Here is a 19748-nt window from a genome sequence, read left to right as displayed (position 1 = left end):
AATTTATATTAAATTAACATAATCCCCCTCTGATCCTTTGGGAGATTAACATGTTCATCTCCCCAATGAATCATCCCATATATAATATTTATACATTTCAGGGTTTTCTCACCAGGATGCATAAGGGCCCATAGATATTATACATTTTGTGGTGACCCTAACTACATTGGGTGTTTCTTAACATGTTAAAAAATTATTGATAGATGCATGGACAAAGCACCATTAGGGGCCATTCCCCTTTTTGGTACAAGGGATTTATAATCAAGATAAAATAATGGTTCATGAAAAGGATAGAAGTGGATAGAGGGCCCAAAGTTCAGTTTATTATACCCAGTTTATTATACTCACTCAGAGTCTCAGGATGTAGTATTTGATTTCTGGTGACATCCTCTATTGCTGTCATCTTTTTGTTCTTCTCCAGGAGACTTGCTTTCCTGGTCTAGATTATTAGCACTATCTTTCCCTAAAATTGTTTTAATAAGATCCTAATCTATGGACCTTTTGATAACTTCATAATCCCCCTGAAGGAGTATGATACTACCCAAGTTATAATCCTACATATAAGCACATGCATAACCTGATGGAAAAACAAATAACGTTCCAACACAAATTTCATTTATGTCAAAAACAGAACTCTTCTTCTTTTTTTCCCCTCACAAACCCATTCATTATCATAACTTGTCTATTTTTGCCCCATAAAGCATTGTCATCCTTCCAGGCACACATGATCTCAGCCTGAAAGTCAACCTTATTGCCTCACTCTTCCTCATTTCATATATCAAATCTGCTGCTAAATCTTTGATTTTCCCTCTGTTTTTCCCACACCCATCCTCCTCTCTCCACTCTCACAGTCTCAATACTAGTTCAAGTCCTGATTATCTCTTTTCTTATGATCCTGTAACAACCTCCTATTTTATCTCCCCTCATTCTCCTTTCCAATTCATGTGCCACACAACTGCCAGAATTATATCCCTAAACAAGTATGACCTTGGCAAATCCCCTACTCAGCAAATTTCATTGTCTTCCTATTACTATTTAAATCTCATCACAATCTGACTTAAACCTACCTTTCTAGATTTATAATATATTGCTTACTTTCACATGCTCAAAGCCCAACCAAATGGGCCTTCTTGTTGTTCCTTCTGAATTTTATTGAAACTCCTTTCTCCATGCTTCTGTATAGATCCCCCTCCTGCCCCAGACCTAAACACACTTTTTTCTCATCTTTACCTCTTACCCTTATCTCCTTTAAAGCTCAATTCAAATGCCATTGCCCACATGAGATCTTTCCTGATTATCCCACTCCCATATCTTAGTGCCTCTCTTCTCAAATTATATTCATTTTGTACATGCTTTACATACATTTATATTTATTTATATTGTTCCCCCAATAGAATATAAGTGCCTTGAGGGAAGAGATTGTTTCATTATTACCTTTGTACCTTCAGTTCTTAGCCCGGTGTCAGGAATATTGTATTTTCCCTAACAAATGCTTATTGATTAATAAATGTGTCTGGATTGAATAAGATGAGTGAGATCTTGCATGAAAGTAAGAATACATGAATGCTAATAAATAAATGTAATGAGCAGACCTGGCCCATTTTCAAGCTAGCACTAAATTCCTCTCCTTGATATGGCCTCCTATTTTTCCCAGCAGGAAGGAGAGAGGGACTAATAGCAGGACCATTTCACCCACATCCCTCCACTCCTCTTCACTCCCACAAAGAAGCATCCCCACCCCCCTCCACTCCCACCCCTTCTCTTACATTAATCCGAAGGCTTCAGGTCAGGGAAAAGAAATCTGAAAGGGGAGGCTTATACACCCAATTGTGGTTGCATTGAATTGATTATAATCAGAGCTGAGAGTATATTCGACTTCATCTCTGAACCTATCACTTAGCTTCTAGGTGATCCTTGAAAGTGTTGCTTTGCCTCTTGGAGCCTTGGTTTCCTCATTTGTAAAATCGAGATAATAAAATATAGTTGTGTTACTATTCTCATAGTTGTTATTAGTAAAGAGTTATCTGGGCTTTGATGCACTACAGAATGAGTTGTTCCTTACCACGCTGAGTCATCATAAGGAAATAATGGCATAATGTATATAAAATATTCTGTATATGCTAAAACACTATAGAAATGTTAGCCATTATTATTATTATTATTATTCAGTCCAGTAATTTGGTCTGGTGTTGACCTCTTCTCTGAGATTCATTATTTTGTGACTGGAGGCAGAGATTAATTACTGTGCAAAATTGTGGGAAGATGAAAAGTTAATATATACTTACAATATTAGGAATTTCTTAACAGAAGTGTATGGATAAATTACTGAATTAAAAACAAGTCCTCAAATCTTGTTCTATAAAATGACACTTTTTTATTGTTTAATTTTTTAATTTAAAATTTTTATTTAATTAATTTAGAATATTTTTCCAGGGTTACATGATTCATATTCTTTTCTTCTCCTCCTCCACCCCCCTCTTAGAGCCAATGAGCAATTCCACTGGGTTTTACATGTATTATTGTTCAAAACATATTTCCAGATTATGAATATTTGCAATAGAGTGATCATGTAAAGTCAACATCCCCAATCATATCCCCCTTGAACCATGTGATCAATCATGTTTTCCTTCTGCATTTCTATTCCCACAATTCTTTCTCTGAATGTGGATAGTGTTCTTTCCCATAAGTCCCTCAGAATTGTCCTGGATCATTGCTTTGCTGCTAATAGAGAAGTCTATCACGTTCAATTGTGCCACAATATGTCAGGCTCTATGTTCAATGTTCTCCTGGTTTTGCTCCTTTGACTCTGCAACAATTCCTGGAGGTTGTTCTAGTTCACATGGAATTCCTCCAGTTCATTATTGCTTTCAGCACAATAATATTCCATCACCATTATATACCACAATTTGTTCAACTATTCCCTGATTGAGAGACACCCCCTCGTTTTCCTGTTTTTTGCCACCACAAAGAGTGCAGCTATAAATATTTTTGTACAAGTATTTTCCCTATTATCTCTTTGGGGTGCAAACCCAGCAGTGGTATGGTTGGATCAAAGGGCAGGCCTTTGGGCATAATTCTAAATTGCCTTCGAGAAAGGTTGGATCAATTCACAATTCCACCAGTAGTGCATTAGTTGTCCCAATTTTGCCACATCCCTTGCAACATTTATTACTTTCCTTTGCTGTCATATTGGCCAATCTACTAGACATGAAGTGGTACCTCACAGTTGTTTTGATTTGCATTTCTCTAATTATAAGAGATTTAAAATACTTTTTCATATGCTTATTTAGATCATTTTGATTTCTTTATCTGAAAACTGCCTATTCATGTCTCTTGCCCATTTATCATTTGGGGAATGGCTTGATTTTTTATACAATTGACTTTGCTCTATATAAATTTGAGAAATTAGACCTTTGTTTGGTTTTGTTAGAAATATTTTTCCCCAATTTGTTGCTTCCTTTCTAATTTTGGTTACATCAATTTTGTTTGTACAATCCTTTTTAATTAATGCAATCAAAATTATTCATTTTATATTTTGTAATATTCTCTATCTCTTGCTTGGTCTTAAGTTCTTTCCCATACATCTGACAGGTATACTATTCTATGTTCAACTAATTTACTTATAATTTCCTTCTTGATATTTGTCATTTACCTATTCTGAATTTATCTTGGTATAGATAAACACTCTCAATAAGACAGGTAGCATCAAAAAGTACCCCCTGTATATGAACCTGGAGACTTCATATCGTATACCTATTCAGAAGATGAAAAATATAAGAAATGAACCCTGGATTTAGTTTGAAAACTACTTGTTTGCAGTGACATGTTGTAATCCATAAAGAAACAGCATTATCTGTAAATCCCATATCCATGTGTTTTAACTACTCTATGACTTTTCATTAATAAAAGATTTGATATATAATGTCACTTCAATTTAAAAGAAAATGGTGAATATGTGAGAGGTCAATAAGAGAAACAGAGTCTCAAACCGATATTTTTATCTGGACCCCATCAAAAGTTCAATGCATGGCTATGGAGGGGGGCAAAAGGGAGGTGAAGGGGAAAGTAAAAACATGAATCATGTCACCATGGAAAATTTTTCTAAGAAAATAAAATATTTAAAATCTAAAAAAAAAAAACAAAAAGCCAACAGCTCTGCAGAATAATCAGAGTAAGATTGGATTGGGCTATCTAAGATAAAAATCTGAGATTCTTCTTTTGACCCCTTTTATGATCCACACCTTTTCTTATTAGAAAGCAATATAATCTTACTGGAAAGCTTTAAATTCTTAGCAAACCAGAAGTAAAGAGGTTAACATTCTCCCCTTTGGTCAGGAATGCAGCTGCTGGATTTCAAAAGTACTTTGAGACAGTCAAGGCAGAAAACTCAGGGACTTCAAGACCTAGCAAAATATTCCCAGATTTAGCATGCTGATACTCAGGTACCTGAAAGTCCAGTCTAGTTCTTATCTTCACCTTGAAGCTTCTACAACCTCTGTGTATTGTCTAAGAGGTAATTGCAATTTCTGCATAGCCGTAAATCTTTCTCTGTGCTTTTGGGTGAAAGGGAGCTTGAATTTCATATGTAATAAACTTGTGACTCAATGGCACTTTCAGAGAAGCAGCTCTGAGCTGATAGTCAAGATCGTCTCTCACCTCTTTATCAATTAAGCAGTCCTGATCAGATTATCTGGAGATGAAGAAGTAGCTTTCAACAGTGACATGATGGGAAAGATCAAAGAAGGAAGAGTATTTGAACTATAAAGGGCCTAGAAATATAGTCCTTCCATTAATAGCAGTAGTGAAATACAACATTATCCTAACACTATAATAAATTGCTGGCTTTGTTGGTGTATTTTCCCCATGATGTAGATTTTAAAAAAAGGTGTACTTATAAATGTTTAACATCATATGTATTACATTTTCATTTTATATTTTTTCCAGATTATATGTTGGTAAATTTTCAATAATTGTTTTCTGACATTTTGTGATCCATGTGCTTCCCCTCCCTTCTACTCCTCCCCCTTCCCCAAGATGATAGGTAATGTGGTGCAAGTTGTACATGTGTTATTATATAATACATATTTCCATGTTCATCATGTTATGAAAGAAGACATATATCACTTACAATAGAGAAAAATTCAAGGAGAAAATAAAGTGAAGAATGGCATGTTTTAATCTGTATGAAGACTTCATAAATTTGTTTTGTAATAGTGGATAGATTACATTCCTCAGCTGCCAGCTCTACCTGGTGTTGTGAGCATGAGGGTTGTTCTCTCAGCTGAAGGTTTTCCTGCATGTTTTTGTTCCAGGCTTTTCCTCATGCTTTTGATTCCATTATTCTTACCTCTGATCCTACTGCTCCTCACACTGCTGATGCTACTGCTCTCATCTTTTACCCCGGCTTTACTTCCTGCTGCTCCGCAACATTTTCATTGCCTGAAACCCTGTGCCACTCTGACTTTTGTTGAATATGTCAATCCAAAATTTGTTTTGAGGCATCTTTTTTTCTTTTGTAATTGTTTGGAGGGAGTTTTGGGCAAACTCGTTTTTTAAAAAAATGTTCCATATTCCACCATATTGGTTGCCAGAAGTGGGGAAGAAATAATTTACCTTAGCCATGTGGTTTGCATCTGAGAAGGATCTAATCTGTATTAATAACACTTTAAGTTTAAACTGCATTTTTATTATTTTCTTCATTACATCCTTAAATCTATACAGTGGACAAAACATTAAATCAGGAGGTGATTTGTAGTGTTTTCTGACTTCCAAGGTATAAATGCTTACCCCTTAAATTTAAAAATTGACTTTCTTTAGCTGACTGTGAGATAATTTCTGCTTGCCTATTGCCTGTCCCTATGTATGCATTCCCATATTATGTAACTCTTTTCTATAGACTCTCATGATGGTTTATTCAATCTGCTTGATGCCCCTCTAAGCTCTAGTTATGTATATATAGAAAAAGGACCATCTTCTTTTTCAACTATATATTTCTGTAATATTATCCTCCTCTATCCCTTTGCATAGTTCCTGGTGGACAAATGTGTTATAGCTTCAACACTCTAATGACATCTGAATAATTCTTTGCTTCATTTCTTCAGTCTCTAGTGTTCCATGAATGAGACCCATATAATATCACTGAAAGATTATTGATGTTAAAAGAGACTTTGTTTCAGGAAGAAACATTGAAAAGACTTGTATTTGTTGCTTAGAACAGTGCCTCTCCCAAAGCAAACATTTAATAAATACTTGTCCACTGTATGAAATTGTTATAATCAAAGTCAATGTCTTTTTCTGTGTAATTTTTCAAGTTACAGATAAAAATTATTTGTCCACATAGATTGAAGTTATTTTAATTACATTTATTTTCTTATTTATATTCCTAGGTTTTATATTTATTTTTATCTTTGCTCTACCAAATTGTTGATCTACATAGAGACAACTGCTTCAAGAATGACAGCCATTACTAATATAATCCATTTTCTGTTTATTAAAACATCCTTTTATTACATTTTATGCTTATCATGGCCAATGCCATCTAATTATTTTTTTCATTATTATTTTTCTTAATAATTTCAGATTTATTAATAAAAATAGCATTTATGTAGTTCTTTAAGGCTTCCACAACAATTTTTAATTTTTAAAATATTTTTAAACCCTTAACTTCTGTGTATTGACTTATAGTTGGAAGAGTGGTAAGGGTAGGCATTGGGGGTCAAGTGACTTGCCCAGGGTCACACAGCTGGGAAGTGTCTGAGGCCGGATTTGAACCTAGGACCTCCCGTCTCTAGGCCTGGCTCTCAATCCATTGAGCTACCCAGCTGCCCCCTTTTTAAAATATTTTATTGAAATAATTTTTGTTTTTTTATATTACATTTTGAAGTTACTTACATTTTATGAAAGTTGACTTTGTAACAAATTAAATAGTGAAAGTATAAAGAACTGTGCCCTCAACTGAGAGTGCATGCAAAATTTTACATCTGTAGCAATATCCTAAACTCTTTATTTAAATTAATGTATATATATAAATATTTTTCTCTCCCTCTCAACCTTCACCACATTACAAAACAACTTCTATATAACAAATATTTATAGTCAAGCAAAATCCATTCCTTCATTGGCTCTATGGAAAAAAAATACGTGTCTTAATTTACACTCTAATTCTATTACCTTTGTTAGAAAGTGGAGAGTATGTTATGCCATTGATCCTTAAGACCAGTGGTTCCCAAACTTTTTTGGCCTACCGCCCACTTTCCAGAAAAAATATTACTTAGCCCCCTGTCACATACTATCACCACCCCCTTACAGTTATTCATCGGCCCCAAATGCACCTGTGGCCATCACCGCCCCTCTGGATCACTGCAGCACCCACCAGGGGGTGGTGGCGCCCACTTTGGGAATTGCTTTAGACCCACTAATGGTCATTGAACTGATCACAGTTCTTACAAATTTCAAAGTTGTCTGACTTTACAATGTTATTATGATATTTATTTCTTTTCCTGTTCTGCTCCCTCTTTAGCACTTTAAAATCATCTTCAAAATTACTTTTATAATATTGATGTGAGTGCATACATTTTTCTTCTTATTCTGCCTTGCTAAGCTTTTCTATGTCTCCTTGTATTCATTTAAAGAATTCTTCTGTTTCTTATAGTTTGGTAGTATTGCATAATATTCATATATCTAACTTTGTTCAGACCTTCCTCAGAGGATGAGTAATCTTTTCATCTTCAGGTTTGTTGCTTCTGTAAAACAAAACAAATCAAAACAAAAAACTTCTGTAAATATACTTGTACATACAAAGCCTTTTCTTCCTCTTGACTTCTTTTGGATATAAGAGTAAAAGTGAGATAGCTGAGTCAAAGGGCCACTTTTTTGTGCATCATTTTAAATTGCTTTCCAGACTGGTTGTACCCATTCACAGGTTCACCAACAATGCATCAATATGCCTCTTTTCCCACGGCCCTTCTGACAATTATCATTTTCCTCTTTTTGTCATCTTTCCCAATCTGATGAATGTGAAGTTGAATCTCTGAATTGTTTTAATGTTTATTCCTGTAGTGATTCAAACGATTGTAATTTTAGGTATTTTAGTACATCAGAATGTAGAACCTCGAATTGAGAAAATGTAAGTTCAAATTTTGCCTTAGGTACTTACTACCTCCATGCCCTTGGTCGTCTTTTAATCTTTATCTGCATCAGTTTCTCCAACTCTTTAATGAAAATAATAATTTTATTTATTTTATAGGATTATTGTGAGAATTAATAAGTTAAAGTGTTTTGCAAATATATAAAGTATGAATATATAAAATGTTATATGTGATAACTGTAAAATTTTTCATATGACTATAGGTAATCTGGATATCTTCTCTTGAGAATTACCTGCTTATATCCTTAGACAATACATTAATTAGGGGATAACTCCTATTCTTATACATTTGAATCTATATATTATCTATCTTGGAAATGAGAATTTTATTAGACTTGTAATAACTTTTTGCCTATGCTTTCCTTTTTTACCTTTCTTAGATTTGTTTGTTACATGAACTTTTGTTTTTTTTTTAATTCAGCTCCTCTTTCCCCTCTCCACACGGCAGAAAGCATCATCCAGAAAACTATGCTTATTATGTCTTTTTTATTTCCACTTCCAAGTTCATACTCTGGAGGTGAATATTCTTCAAATATTAAAACTGTAGCTGTATACAGTGTTATCTTGGTTCAATTCATTTCACTCTTTTTTTAGCTATTTTTTTTTACCCTTGTACTTCGGTGTATTGTCTCATAGGTGGAAGATTGGTAAGGGTGGGCAATGGGGGTCAAGTGACTTGCCCAGGGTCACACAGCTGGGAAGTGGCTGAGGCCGGGTTTGAATTCATTTCACTCTTAATAGTCTCATAGAGTTTTTTCCAAGTTTAAACATAATGAACCTGCTCATTGTTTCTTAAAGTGCAATAATATTCCATCACAGTCATATAACACGTGTTTAGCCATGTTTTATACATGTACATAATGGATGTGCATAAACTTTTATATTATATATAATCAAAATTATACATTCTACTGTGATACTTTCATTTATTGTTTAGTAATTTTTCCTTCTTTTCATAAAAATGATGGGTAACATAGTTCCTTACTTTAATATTATAATATTCCATGATTTAATTTTAGAAAAAAAATTTGTAAATTTAATTAACCATATTACTAACAACCCCCCCAAAGTATGATTATATCAATAGATGCAGAAAATTTTTGACAAAATATAATCATCTGTTAGAAATATTTTAAAAATTAAGGAATAAAAGTATATTTTTATAAAATTATAGTTTATTTCTAAATCCAAAAGTTACTCTTATATACAATGGACATAAAGTAGAATCCTTTCCAATATAGTCAGAAGTGAAAGAATGTCCATCGTCACCTTCTCTATGTGATATAGTACTGGATAGCTGCTTCTTGAAATGGACCCTCAGATATACAAGGTGCTTTTCCTTGGCCCAAACAAGCCACAAAGCCCAGACTGAGCAGGTTCTGTAGTTCTCCAGCATCACCTCCCATTAAAGCTTCTTCTGAGCAAGACTCAAGTGCTTCCAGTCCTCCCAGACAGCATGGCAACATCTGTGAACATCACTGATTGTGTCCCTGGCTCTGGTGGGTTTAGGGCCCATTGCTTCTTCTCCCCTCTTCCATCCCTTTGGCCAGGCAGCGTCTCCTTTATCTTTTGGGTCAGGCTTGCTAAAGCTTAGTGAGGGCAGGCAGAAGTGAACCACTTGCAAAAACCGGGAGTTTGCAAAGTACTTTAAAAATAATATCTCATTTTATTCTCATGACCACCCTAGAGAAAGGTGCTAATAATATCTTCATTTTAAAGTTGAAGAAACTAAGTTTGTGAGACATTAAAGGACTTGCCCAGGGTCATATAGCTAGGGAGCATCCAAGACCAGGTTTCATCTTGTTTTCCTAACTCCAGGTCAAGTACTCTACCCACTGGGCCATCTAGTAAACTATTATATTCAACGTCATCACATGAATTTATTATATGGCCTTGAACAAATTGCTTACAGTCTTTAGGCCTTAATTTTCTCACTTTAAAAAAGAGAGATTAGGCACATAATGCAGTTGAAAATGACTTTAGTAATTTAATATTTGATAAATTCAAAGATCTGAGTTTTGGAGGTAAGAATTTCATTTGTCTAGAATCCCTTAATTTATTTCTGATATCACCTTTTATATCTAAATCATTTATCCATTTTGATTTTATCTTGATATGTGGTGTGAACTGTTGGTCTATGTCTAGTTTCTGCTAAACTTTTTTTCAATTTTCCCAGCAATTTTTGTCAAATGGTGAGTTCTTATCCTCAAAGCTGGCATCTTTGGGTTTATCAAACACTAGACTACTCTGGTCATTTACTACTGTGTATTATGTACCACTGATCCATTACTTTATTTCTTAGCCAATTCCTGATTGTTTTGATGATTACCACTTTGTAGTATAGTTTGAAATCTGATACAGCTACCTTCTTCATTTGTCAGGAAAAAGACAAAATTCGGTTTATTTGGAATGTAAACACCTTGAGGGCGGGAACAAATAATACAAAAATATGTATATCCCGAATATAACAACACCATGGGTGGCACATAGTAGGTTTTTTATGAATTTTTGTTAATTTATAGTGGGCGAGGGAGATATATTTTTAGACATGGCCCAAGATTTGATTGGGTTTGCTTGTCTAGACATATTCATTTCAAGGAAGTATTCTATTGTTATAGAGAAGGTATGATCATTGAAAAGAATCTGTAAATGTTAAAAGAAGCATCAATAAGCATTTTTAAAGGAATGAGATTGTTTTGGAAAACAATTTGAAAATCTAAATTAGTAAATGCTTTTTAAACTGAAATACAATCTCTTGCTAAGTGAAGCTGGCTGAACTAGGATATTGAGTATACAAAGAAACAATAATGACCTTATTTATAATGGAATTATTATATCCACCATAAGTATGTTATGGACAGAATGTGATAAAATGAGAGAGTTAAATATAAAATTGTATGTAAGACCCTCAAGGGCAAAGACTAATTAATTTTTGCATTTGAATATATAGTATTAATCACAATGTCTAGCAAATAATAGACACTTAGTAAATGCTTATAAAAGGAAGAGAATAAGCATCTATTAAGGACTCACCTTACTATATGCCAGGCTCTGTGATGAATACTTTATAAATATTTTTTTCATTTAAATAAATGAGACTATTTGAGGAATGAGTTATTACATTTAACTAGGGAGATAAAGAAAGACTTTGACAAATATGTGGTCCACTAGTTTATCTTTGAAAGAAGGTTCTGACTTCTTCACAGAATGGGGAAGCCTTTTTAAAAACCCATTCATAGGAAATAGTTTCTGTAAATTCCCAGAGACAGAAAAGTACAACATGTAATCCAAGAATACCCAGTAGTTTTGTATGATTCTAACACAGTGCATGAAAGAGGCAGGTAACATGTGCTTGTAGTCTAGAGTCTAATTTTGGAGGGTTCTAAATACTAAGATTATACATTTGCATTTTATCATACAGTCAGTAGGGAACCAATGAAAGTTTGGAAACCAGGAGAAAAGTGCAAGAGCAGATTAAAAAAACTTTAGGAAGATATTATTTTTAATGATAATCCAACCCATTGTCTATGTCACAGTAAAAGATAGCAATGACAAAGTACTGGGATGCCAGGCATGGTGTAATACAGTAGGGAGTCCATGTGATATGAGATTGGCATAGTATCTGTGAATTCTTGTCAGGAATCTTGAAATTCTGGCCCATTGGACTGGTGATATCAATGGCTGGATTATCACCCTCACAAGTGTGATATAACTGTACCTCAAAACATAAGAAATAAATAGGGGCATAGAGTTACAGACTGGCCCCACCAAGAAATGTGGTGATGATCAAGAGACCAGCAGAACAATTGTTTTTTTTTTCTACAAGAATAATATGGAAATAAATCTGAAATACCAATAGCTACTGGAAACAATTTGCCATGAAAGTAGACAAAACATGAGTGCCAATGGAATTAACCAAAGATAGATAGATAGATAGATAGATAGATAGATAGATAGATAGATAGATAGATAGATAAACATATATGCCAACATATATATATATTTGGTTGATTATCAGACACATACATTATATATATATATATATGATTTTATTATGCAGAAGTAATATAATTAGAATAGAAACAGATTTTGCCAGTGATAGGCAAGGACTTCATAGTTATATTTTTTTTGGTCATTTATGTCCTCAGTGCCACGATACAAAACAATTTGCAGATAATTATAGGACAATCATAGGAAATACATTTATATCTAAACCATGATTAGATTAAATAAAATTAGAAATTGAGTTATTAGTTATATTTTGGAGAAGAAAGCTAAAGAACTTGAAGGAATTTGTCATTTGTACTGAACATAGACTATAGAACTACCCTCAACAGTAAAATAGAGATAAAGACTGGAGAGGACATGTCCTCTACTCATTCAAGTCATCCTTTTCTCTGTATCCTTATAGGCTCAGAGAGCTGTTTAAGAGTAGAGATGTCAAACTTGTGGCTATATAAAAGAGACACACTATTGAGTACTTACACATAAGATTTTTAGGCTAGATAAGGTTTAAGAAAACTTTTACCTTAACGATCTTTTGTGCAAGTAGCTTTTTGTGTGAAGTCAAGTGTTTAAAAAATATTTAAGACCACAGTGAAATAGGATCAGCCCTATCAAAATATAAACAAAATTGTAGTTAAAATGAAAAAAAAAAGTAAAGAAGGGAAAAATTATTACTTTACACACCACTCAATCCTTATCAAATCAGTAATGATTTCAAGAAAGACCTGACAACTGGAGGGATTGGTTTTGATTATTCTACAGCATGGTGTAGATTATTTAAAGTTGGAGGAACATCATTGCAGACAATTTTAAAGTAAATCGATGAATAAACAAAAAAAAATCAACTAATAATTGCATTATGAAGGGGGAAAATTTTTTTTCATGGGCAAGACAATAGAAAGTCTAAAGAGTCTTGAAGAGTGGAAAAAAGTATAGTTTGGTAACTGAATTCACTTTTATCAATTTCATACTAAAACAACTGTCAAAAGAACTCCATATGCATCTAAAAGATCTGAGCATCTTCAACAGATAACGAAACATCTACCCCTAAAACTATTTTAATTTTGTTTTTGTTTCTATTTTAATTCTAATGAGACTAGATAATCCAGACTTTTATCCATTGAAGGAATGCTGAAACTTGAATATATATACATAAATTAGTAGATTCGTTGCTAACAAAATTATGGAAATAGAGAAATGGAGATGGAAGAGTGCCACAGAGTTTTGAACCATGCCTTATGTCATGTTATTTGTCCCATATGTCTTATCCAAGAGATGGAAGCTAACCAGCTGTAGTGGCCTGGGAACTCACTTGATTTAAATCCTTGAGAAAATGGACTATTTTTCAAAAGTACACTTAATATCCAGTCATAAAAATGTGATTTCATGATGAAATTTTAAGGTATACATAGCAAAATATTGTGGACTAACAGACAAATTAGGTAAAGACAAGTGAGTATATCCCAAAAAGATATATGTTAATCTTTAAAAAATTGTTGTGTAGATTAATATTTTATTACTGTACTTGTTCTGGTTTATTTGCATATCACTATGCTACCAAAAGAAGAGAATTGCAGGAAGAACTAATGCATGGACCAATTTCATGTTTCTGCATTTTATACATAACACTCACAGATTCATTCACCCCAAAAATCAATAATCTGTTATGAGGAAACATAATACTTATTGGCTGAGAAACAAAATGAATGTGATAAAAAATAGCAGGATTGTAAAGATCTCCTGATTATTGATTCAAAAGGGATTTACAAAGCTGCCTGAAAATGCCATGACATTTTCATTAACTTTATTAATTCCAAAGTGTTTGACTCAGTTGCACACTTGGGTCTTGTTCATTTAATATAAACATAAAACATATCCAAGTACAGTGAGAAGAATCGAGTATGTGCTATCCATATGGAAAATATTCTTCAATTGGCCACCACCAGAAGGATTATTGTTGTTGTAGTACAGTCATTTCAGTTGTGTCCAACTCTTAATGATCCAGTTTGGGGTTTTCTTGGCAGAGATACTAGAATTTGCCATTTCCCTATCCAGTTCATTTTACATATGAGGATCTAAGGCAGAGTTAAGTGACTTGCCCAGGATCACTTAGCTATTATGTGTCTGAAGCTGGATTTGGACTCAAGAAGATGAATTTTCCTGATTCCAGCATTAGCACTTTATCTACTACAATACTTTGCTGCCCCAGCACAAGGATATCAAGCATAAATTATTTTAATGGCATTTTTGAGGAATACCCATTATAGTTCTGCCTAACTTTAGAATAATTCAACTAAAAACAATATATTAATTGCTTACTATTTATACTGTAGGGAGAGACACACAAAGAGGACAGTAGTGTCCAGAGAAGGCTGTTTTAATTTTTAAAAGTCAAAAGAATCATGAATGGCACAAATGGGCAATAATAAGTTTATATCATCTTTGTAGAAGAAATCTCAGTGTTAATATGAATGTGTTCCCAGAACCAAGTTGGGCAGGAGGTGGAATATTAATATAGGAAAGGGCAAAAAGATGACTAGAGAAGAAAGCAAATGAAAGAAGTAGGGACTGGATGGATTGACTTCTCACCAATTAGGGCATAAAGTTGGAGACCAGATAGGTATCGTGTTATTTCACCAATCAGGACAATTTGGTTCCAGTTCTCAACTTTCTCCAGGTTAATAATCCCTTTGAGGTCCAATTGGAAAGTACTGTAGCAGCAGCAGTGTCTGATCAGGAGGAAGCTAAGATGAAAGAACATTAGTTGAGTCGGGGAGGGATTGGATACAGTGAGGAATCACCAATAAGACTGATCTAAACCAGATGCAGAATTTCTAGTAAAATCCCCCTAAGAGTGGTTACTCGAGGTCCAGGGTGTAGTAGTGATGTCAAGTTGGAAGATAGAAGGAATGAATGACCAGAGCTAAACAATGACATTTCCAGTATATTTATTACACATTAACAAGCTATGAGTATGATGGAAATGAATTAAAGGCTTTGCATTTATTGATCAATAAATACTAGGAGGATGTTGTAAACAGAAATAGGGAAGTTTTTGATAATGAATTCAGCTGAGTAAGTACTAGTGGGACAATAATAGAAATACAGGTGGAAGACAGTTAAAGTTGTGTAACAAACTCATGGCTTGATATATAGATTTATTCTGTATGTATAGAGGGTATAGTTTGAAGTCATGTTAATGTGGATAGGATAAAGTATGGTACTATCCAATGTTTAACAACTGTAAAAATAGCAAAAGAAATGTGTACAAGGCACATTTTAAAACTTTAATCTGCATTATTAACATTTTCTCCTTCACTTTCTTATGTCTAGACAATTAGCAAAACAATCATTCAAGACATGATTTCTAGTGTTTGTCAATTTCTGAGGCATATGTGTTCACACTGAAAATTTCACATCTTCAGCCTGTAAAAGATGGTTCTAGCACGCTCTTGGGTAAAATCACTATGGAAGGGAATGAAATCAACAAGGAAGAGAGAAGATAAGAGCAGAAAAATGAAAAACACCCAAACAGAAATTTAAGATGAGAATAAAGGTTGACTAGCAAAGGAGCTTAGGAATTGAGACTGATAGAGGAGACCAGGGATAAAGTAATGTAATAGAAACAGAGTTTAAAAAAAAAATTTTAAGAATGAAAGAATCATCCATAGAGGCAAAAGCTACAGTTAGTTCAATGAGAATAAGGAATGATAAAAAGCCAGTAGACTTTGCAAAATGAAAAATTTCTATTTTTTCACTGGTAGCCTCAAGGAGAGTAGTTTCATTAAGGTGGTAGAAGGAAGCCAGAAAATAGGATCTTGAGAACTGAGTTGGAAATGAAGAACTGGAGATATCCATTGAACTGATTCTTTTTAGAATTTTATTAATCATGACATGACCATTAGAAGACAATTAGCTCAAGAGTATAGGTTGAGTCAAGGGAAGTTTTTATATGGCTGGTGAAAGGAACCAGGAGAGGGAGAGTCATTACAAAAGGATGATGACGATGATGATAAATTAGTCATTATTTATTATCATATCTCTCATATTTAATAGGACATCTCATTATCCATACTTTGAATATGAATGCATATTCTAAAGTTTTTATTAATGGAGGTAAGATTTTGAACCCTTCTCTTCATAATGAGGAACAGAAATCAATATCCTATGACAGGCGACTTCTTTTCTTTGGTTCATAGGTATTACCAAGTCCGAGTTACCTTGAAGGTCCCCTCAAGAATTCCCCACAGATTGAGTGTCAAGATTGGTGGGCAAACAGGTAAGAACTGGGATTGAAAGGGGTGAAAAAGACTATTGGGTGCATGCAGGAATTAATGGCCTGAATCTGGAGGGGAGGACAATTGTATGGAAGGCAAGTTTGAGGGTCTTTCAGAAGAGGAAAAATTTCAGTCTGTCTTCAAAAATTATATACTTTCATGCTATTTCTAGGAACTTGAATGAATATCATAATGACTCCAAAGTGGACCAATTTTGAACATGGCTTTTAGCAAAAGATAAGTTTTAAATTAGGAGGAATATTTAAGCTGGTCTGTTTTTATTTTTCAAACTATACTAGGGCAAAGGCTTGGAAAAAGAAAAAGAAAAAAGCAGTAAAAATTGTTTACATGTGAGATTTTCCAACTGACACTTTCTTCTACCAAAAGTAGTGAGGTAGCTTATTACCCCATATTCTAAAAGAATTAGCCAGATAGAAGGAAAAATGTGTGGTGACAATTTTGCTATTATTTCTAAATGTTTTGTACCTAGTAATCCATTCTTTGCCTTAAGAGATGGACCTATAAGTTTCTATGCCTCCCAAAATTATAAACTCATAATAGTAAGAACACTAATAATTTAAAATTGTCATAGTAATTGATATATAAAATAAAGAGTACAATTTTCAGTACTTATAATTTCCAAATGATTTAGAATGAAAGCTTTTGAAATTAAGAATTAGCAAAGGTGATCAAAATCAGGCAGGAACAGGATGGAGGGCATATTTTCCTATCTTCTACTGGAGTTGTATCAAATGTATTCTCATTCTTTCATCCAACTGCCAAAAAAAATTATTTCAGCTCATCTGGGCAATAGTATGCATAACATTAAATTTAAAAATAATATTAGGGGGCAGCTGGGTAGCTCAGTGGATTGAGAGCCGGGCCTAGAGACGGGAGGTCCTAGGTTCAAATCCGGCCTCAAATACTTCCCAGCTGTGTGACCCTGGGCAAGTCACTTGACCCCCATTGCCTACCCTTACCACTCTTCCACCTATAAGTCAATACACAGAAGTTAAGGGTTTAAAAATAAATAAATAATATTAGTAGGCTAGTCAGTTGTTCTGGTTCTAGATTTGAAAGGAAGTTGTTTTTTAATTAAAAAAAATATTGGTCATAGTTGTAACTTACTTAACTAAACCCCCAAAATAAAACCATAAATACACTGATGTGAAAGATGACTCCAACAGTTCTCTCCCTAGAGGTGGAAAGCATCCCCCATCCTAAGTTTTTCAGGATTGTCCCAGATCATTGCATTGCTGAGAGTAGCCATGTTTTCACTGATGATCATATAATATTGCAGTTATCATGTACAGTGTTCTCCCAGTTATGCTTATTTTGCTCTGCATCATTTCCTACAGATCTTTCCATCTTTTTCCGAAATCATCCTGCTTATCATTTCTTATAGCACAATAGTATCCCATGACCAACATCAATCACAGTTTGTTCAGACATTCCCTCTTTTTGGGACATCCCCTCAATTTCTAATTCTTTGCATCTAGGTCAGTAAATCAGCCCGAGTTAGTAATATTAATAAAAAAAGCAATAATTGTTAATTGCTTGCAGAGTGCTTTAAAGTTTTGTTTTATTTAGTCTCACTGCTTGGTTAATTAAAGGAAACAACTATGTGTGGGAATTTCCAGAAAATTGGTAATTAGGAAGATACAGTCATGAGCTTTATTATTATGTGATGCAGCAACAAGGCAATATAAAGGCATAAACACACAACATGGCTACAAAATAGGATGGACTCACCCCAGACTAAGGTGAGAGAAATGTGTGGGGAGAGGGAACACGTTTCAAGTTGTAGTTTTGGTGGCAAGATTATATATCCTAACAATGAGCTTGGTTGAGAACCAGGAATCAGTGCCAGGGTTAGGTTCAAGTAATTCTCAGGTGGGGGAGTTTCTTTATTGAAAGGAAGATCTAATTTCTAGCTAAAGCTGCAAGAGAATGACTCAAGGACCCTGTAGAGTTTATTCAATCAAAAAATGGCTCTGCCTCATCTGCCTGACCATGAACAGTGGAAAAATACAATGTGTTTTGCTTATGGGCTTTCATGGATATTGGTTCCACTTAGCCTAAGTGACTCGATATTGGAATCCTAGCATGATAATTATAACATCCAACAATCTAAATTTTATAATTATCACAGACTTGCAAAGTAATATTCATATATCATTTGATCCTTCAAACAGCCCTGGGAGGTAGATGTTAAGATTATCCTCATTTTAGAGGTGAAGATATTGAGTCAAAGAAATGTTAAATGACTCATCTGGAGTTACATAGCTTGTCAGTGTCTTAGTTGGATTCAAACTCAGGTCTTTCTGCCACGAATCCTGGCATTCTTTCCACTATGCCACACTCCAAAGTAGATCAATTTGGAGACTTGCTGGGCTTTGCTGGATTTTATGTCTGTGACTATCAGGAGCGAGTTGGGGGAATGATTTGACTTTTCGAGAGACTAAACTAGATAATCTCTAAAATCCCTTTCAGCTGTTGATTTCCTATGAACTTCTTTTTAAAAGGTAGAATGAAAGAATAAACCTTTCTTGAGGGTTCTTTTACACTGGAATTTAGTCAGTTAAAGTCTTACAGGCTTTGTGTTAGAAATAGCCTTAAGAGATCATCTATTCCAGGGATCTTAACCTTCTATGTGTGTGTGTCATGGACCCTTTTTGGTAATCTTGTGAAGTTTATAGGCTGCATCTAAAAATGCTCTTCTTCTTTTATTTTCTTTTTATCTTTACCTTCTGTCTTAGAATATGCTTTGCATTGGTTCTGAAACAAAAAAGTAATAAGGGTTAGGCAATGGGGGTTAAGAGACTTGCCCTGGGTCACACAGCTAAAAAGTGTTATAAGTATGGGGGATGGGACAAAAAGAGCCAGAAGAAGGCTAAGGCAAGATTTGAATCCAGGACCTCCATTGACTTTTTTTCCCCAATCTGCTGTGATACCAGGCTGCCCTGCACCCCTGAATATTATTTTTAAATGCATAAGATAAAATATGTAGAATTATAAAGGAAGCTAATTTCATTTAAATGCTATTACCAAAATATGTAATATATATTTGTGAATATAATTGTATATATGTCTATCTATCCCATCTATCCTTCCATCCATCCATCCATTCATCCATCCATCTCTCTACTTATTTATCTTCATTTCTTTTTCTTTCTTCTCTTTCTTTCCTTCCTTCTTTCTGTCTTTCCCTTTCTTTTGTTTGTTCCTTCCTTCCTTCCTTCCTTCCTTTCTTTCTTTCTTTCTTTCTTCCTTCCTTCCTTCCTTCCTTCCTTTCTTTCTTTCTTTCTTTCTTTCTTTCT

The 19748-nt window shown here is 34.2% G+C and overlaps 1 protein-coding gene across 1 annotated transcript in view; it reads left to right on the top strand.

The window, feature by feature from the left end:
* The window catches only part of FAM135B (family with sequence similarity 135 member B), a 388009-nt gene that overhangs the window by 70291 nt on the left and 297970 nt on the right, over positions 1 to 19748 (top strand). Inside the window, exon 2 of the mRNA XM_044658294.1 lies at positions 16351 to 16430. Within this exon, the coding sequence (XP_044514229.1) occupies positions 16351 to 16430 (80 nt within the window). The remainder of the gene's footprint in view (positions 1 to 16350; positions 16431 to 19748) is intronic.

This window comes from Gracilinanus agilis, chromosome 1, assembly GCF_016433145.1.
Source record: "Gracilinanus agilis isolate LMUSP501 chromosome 1, AgileGrace, whole genome shotgun sequence".
NCBI lineage: Eukaryota > Metazoa > Chordata > Mammalia > Didelphimorphia > Didelphidae > Gracilinanus > Gracilinanus agilis.
This window is presented reverse-complemented; position numbering and strand designations above follow the sequence as displayed.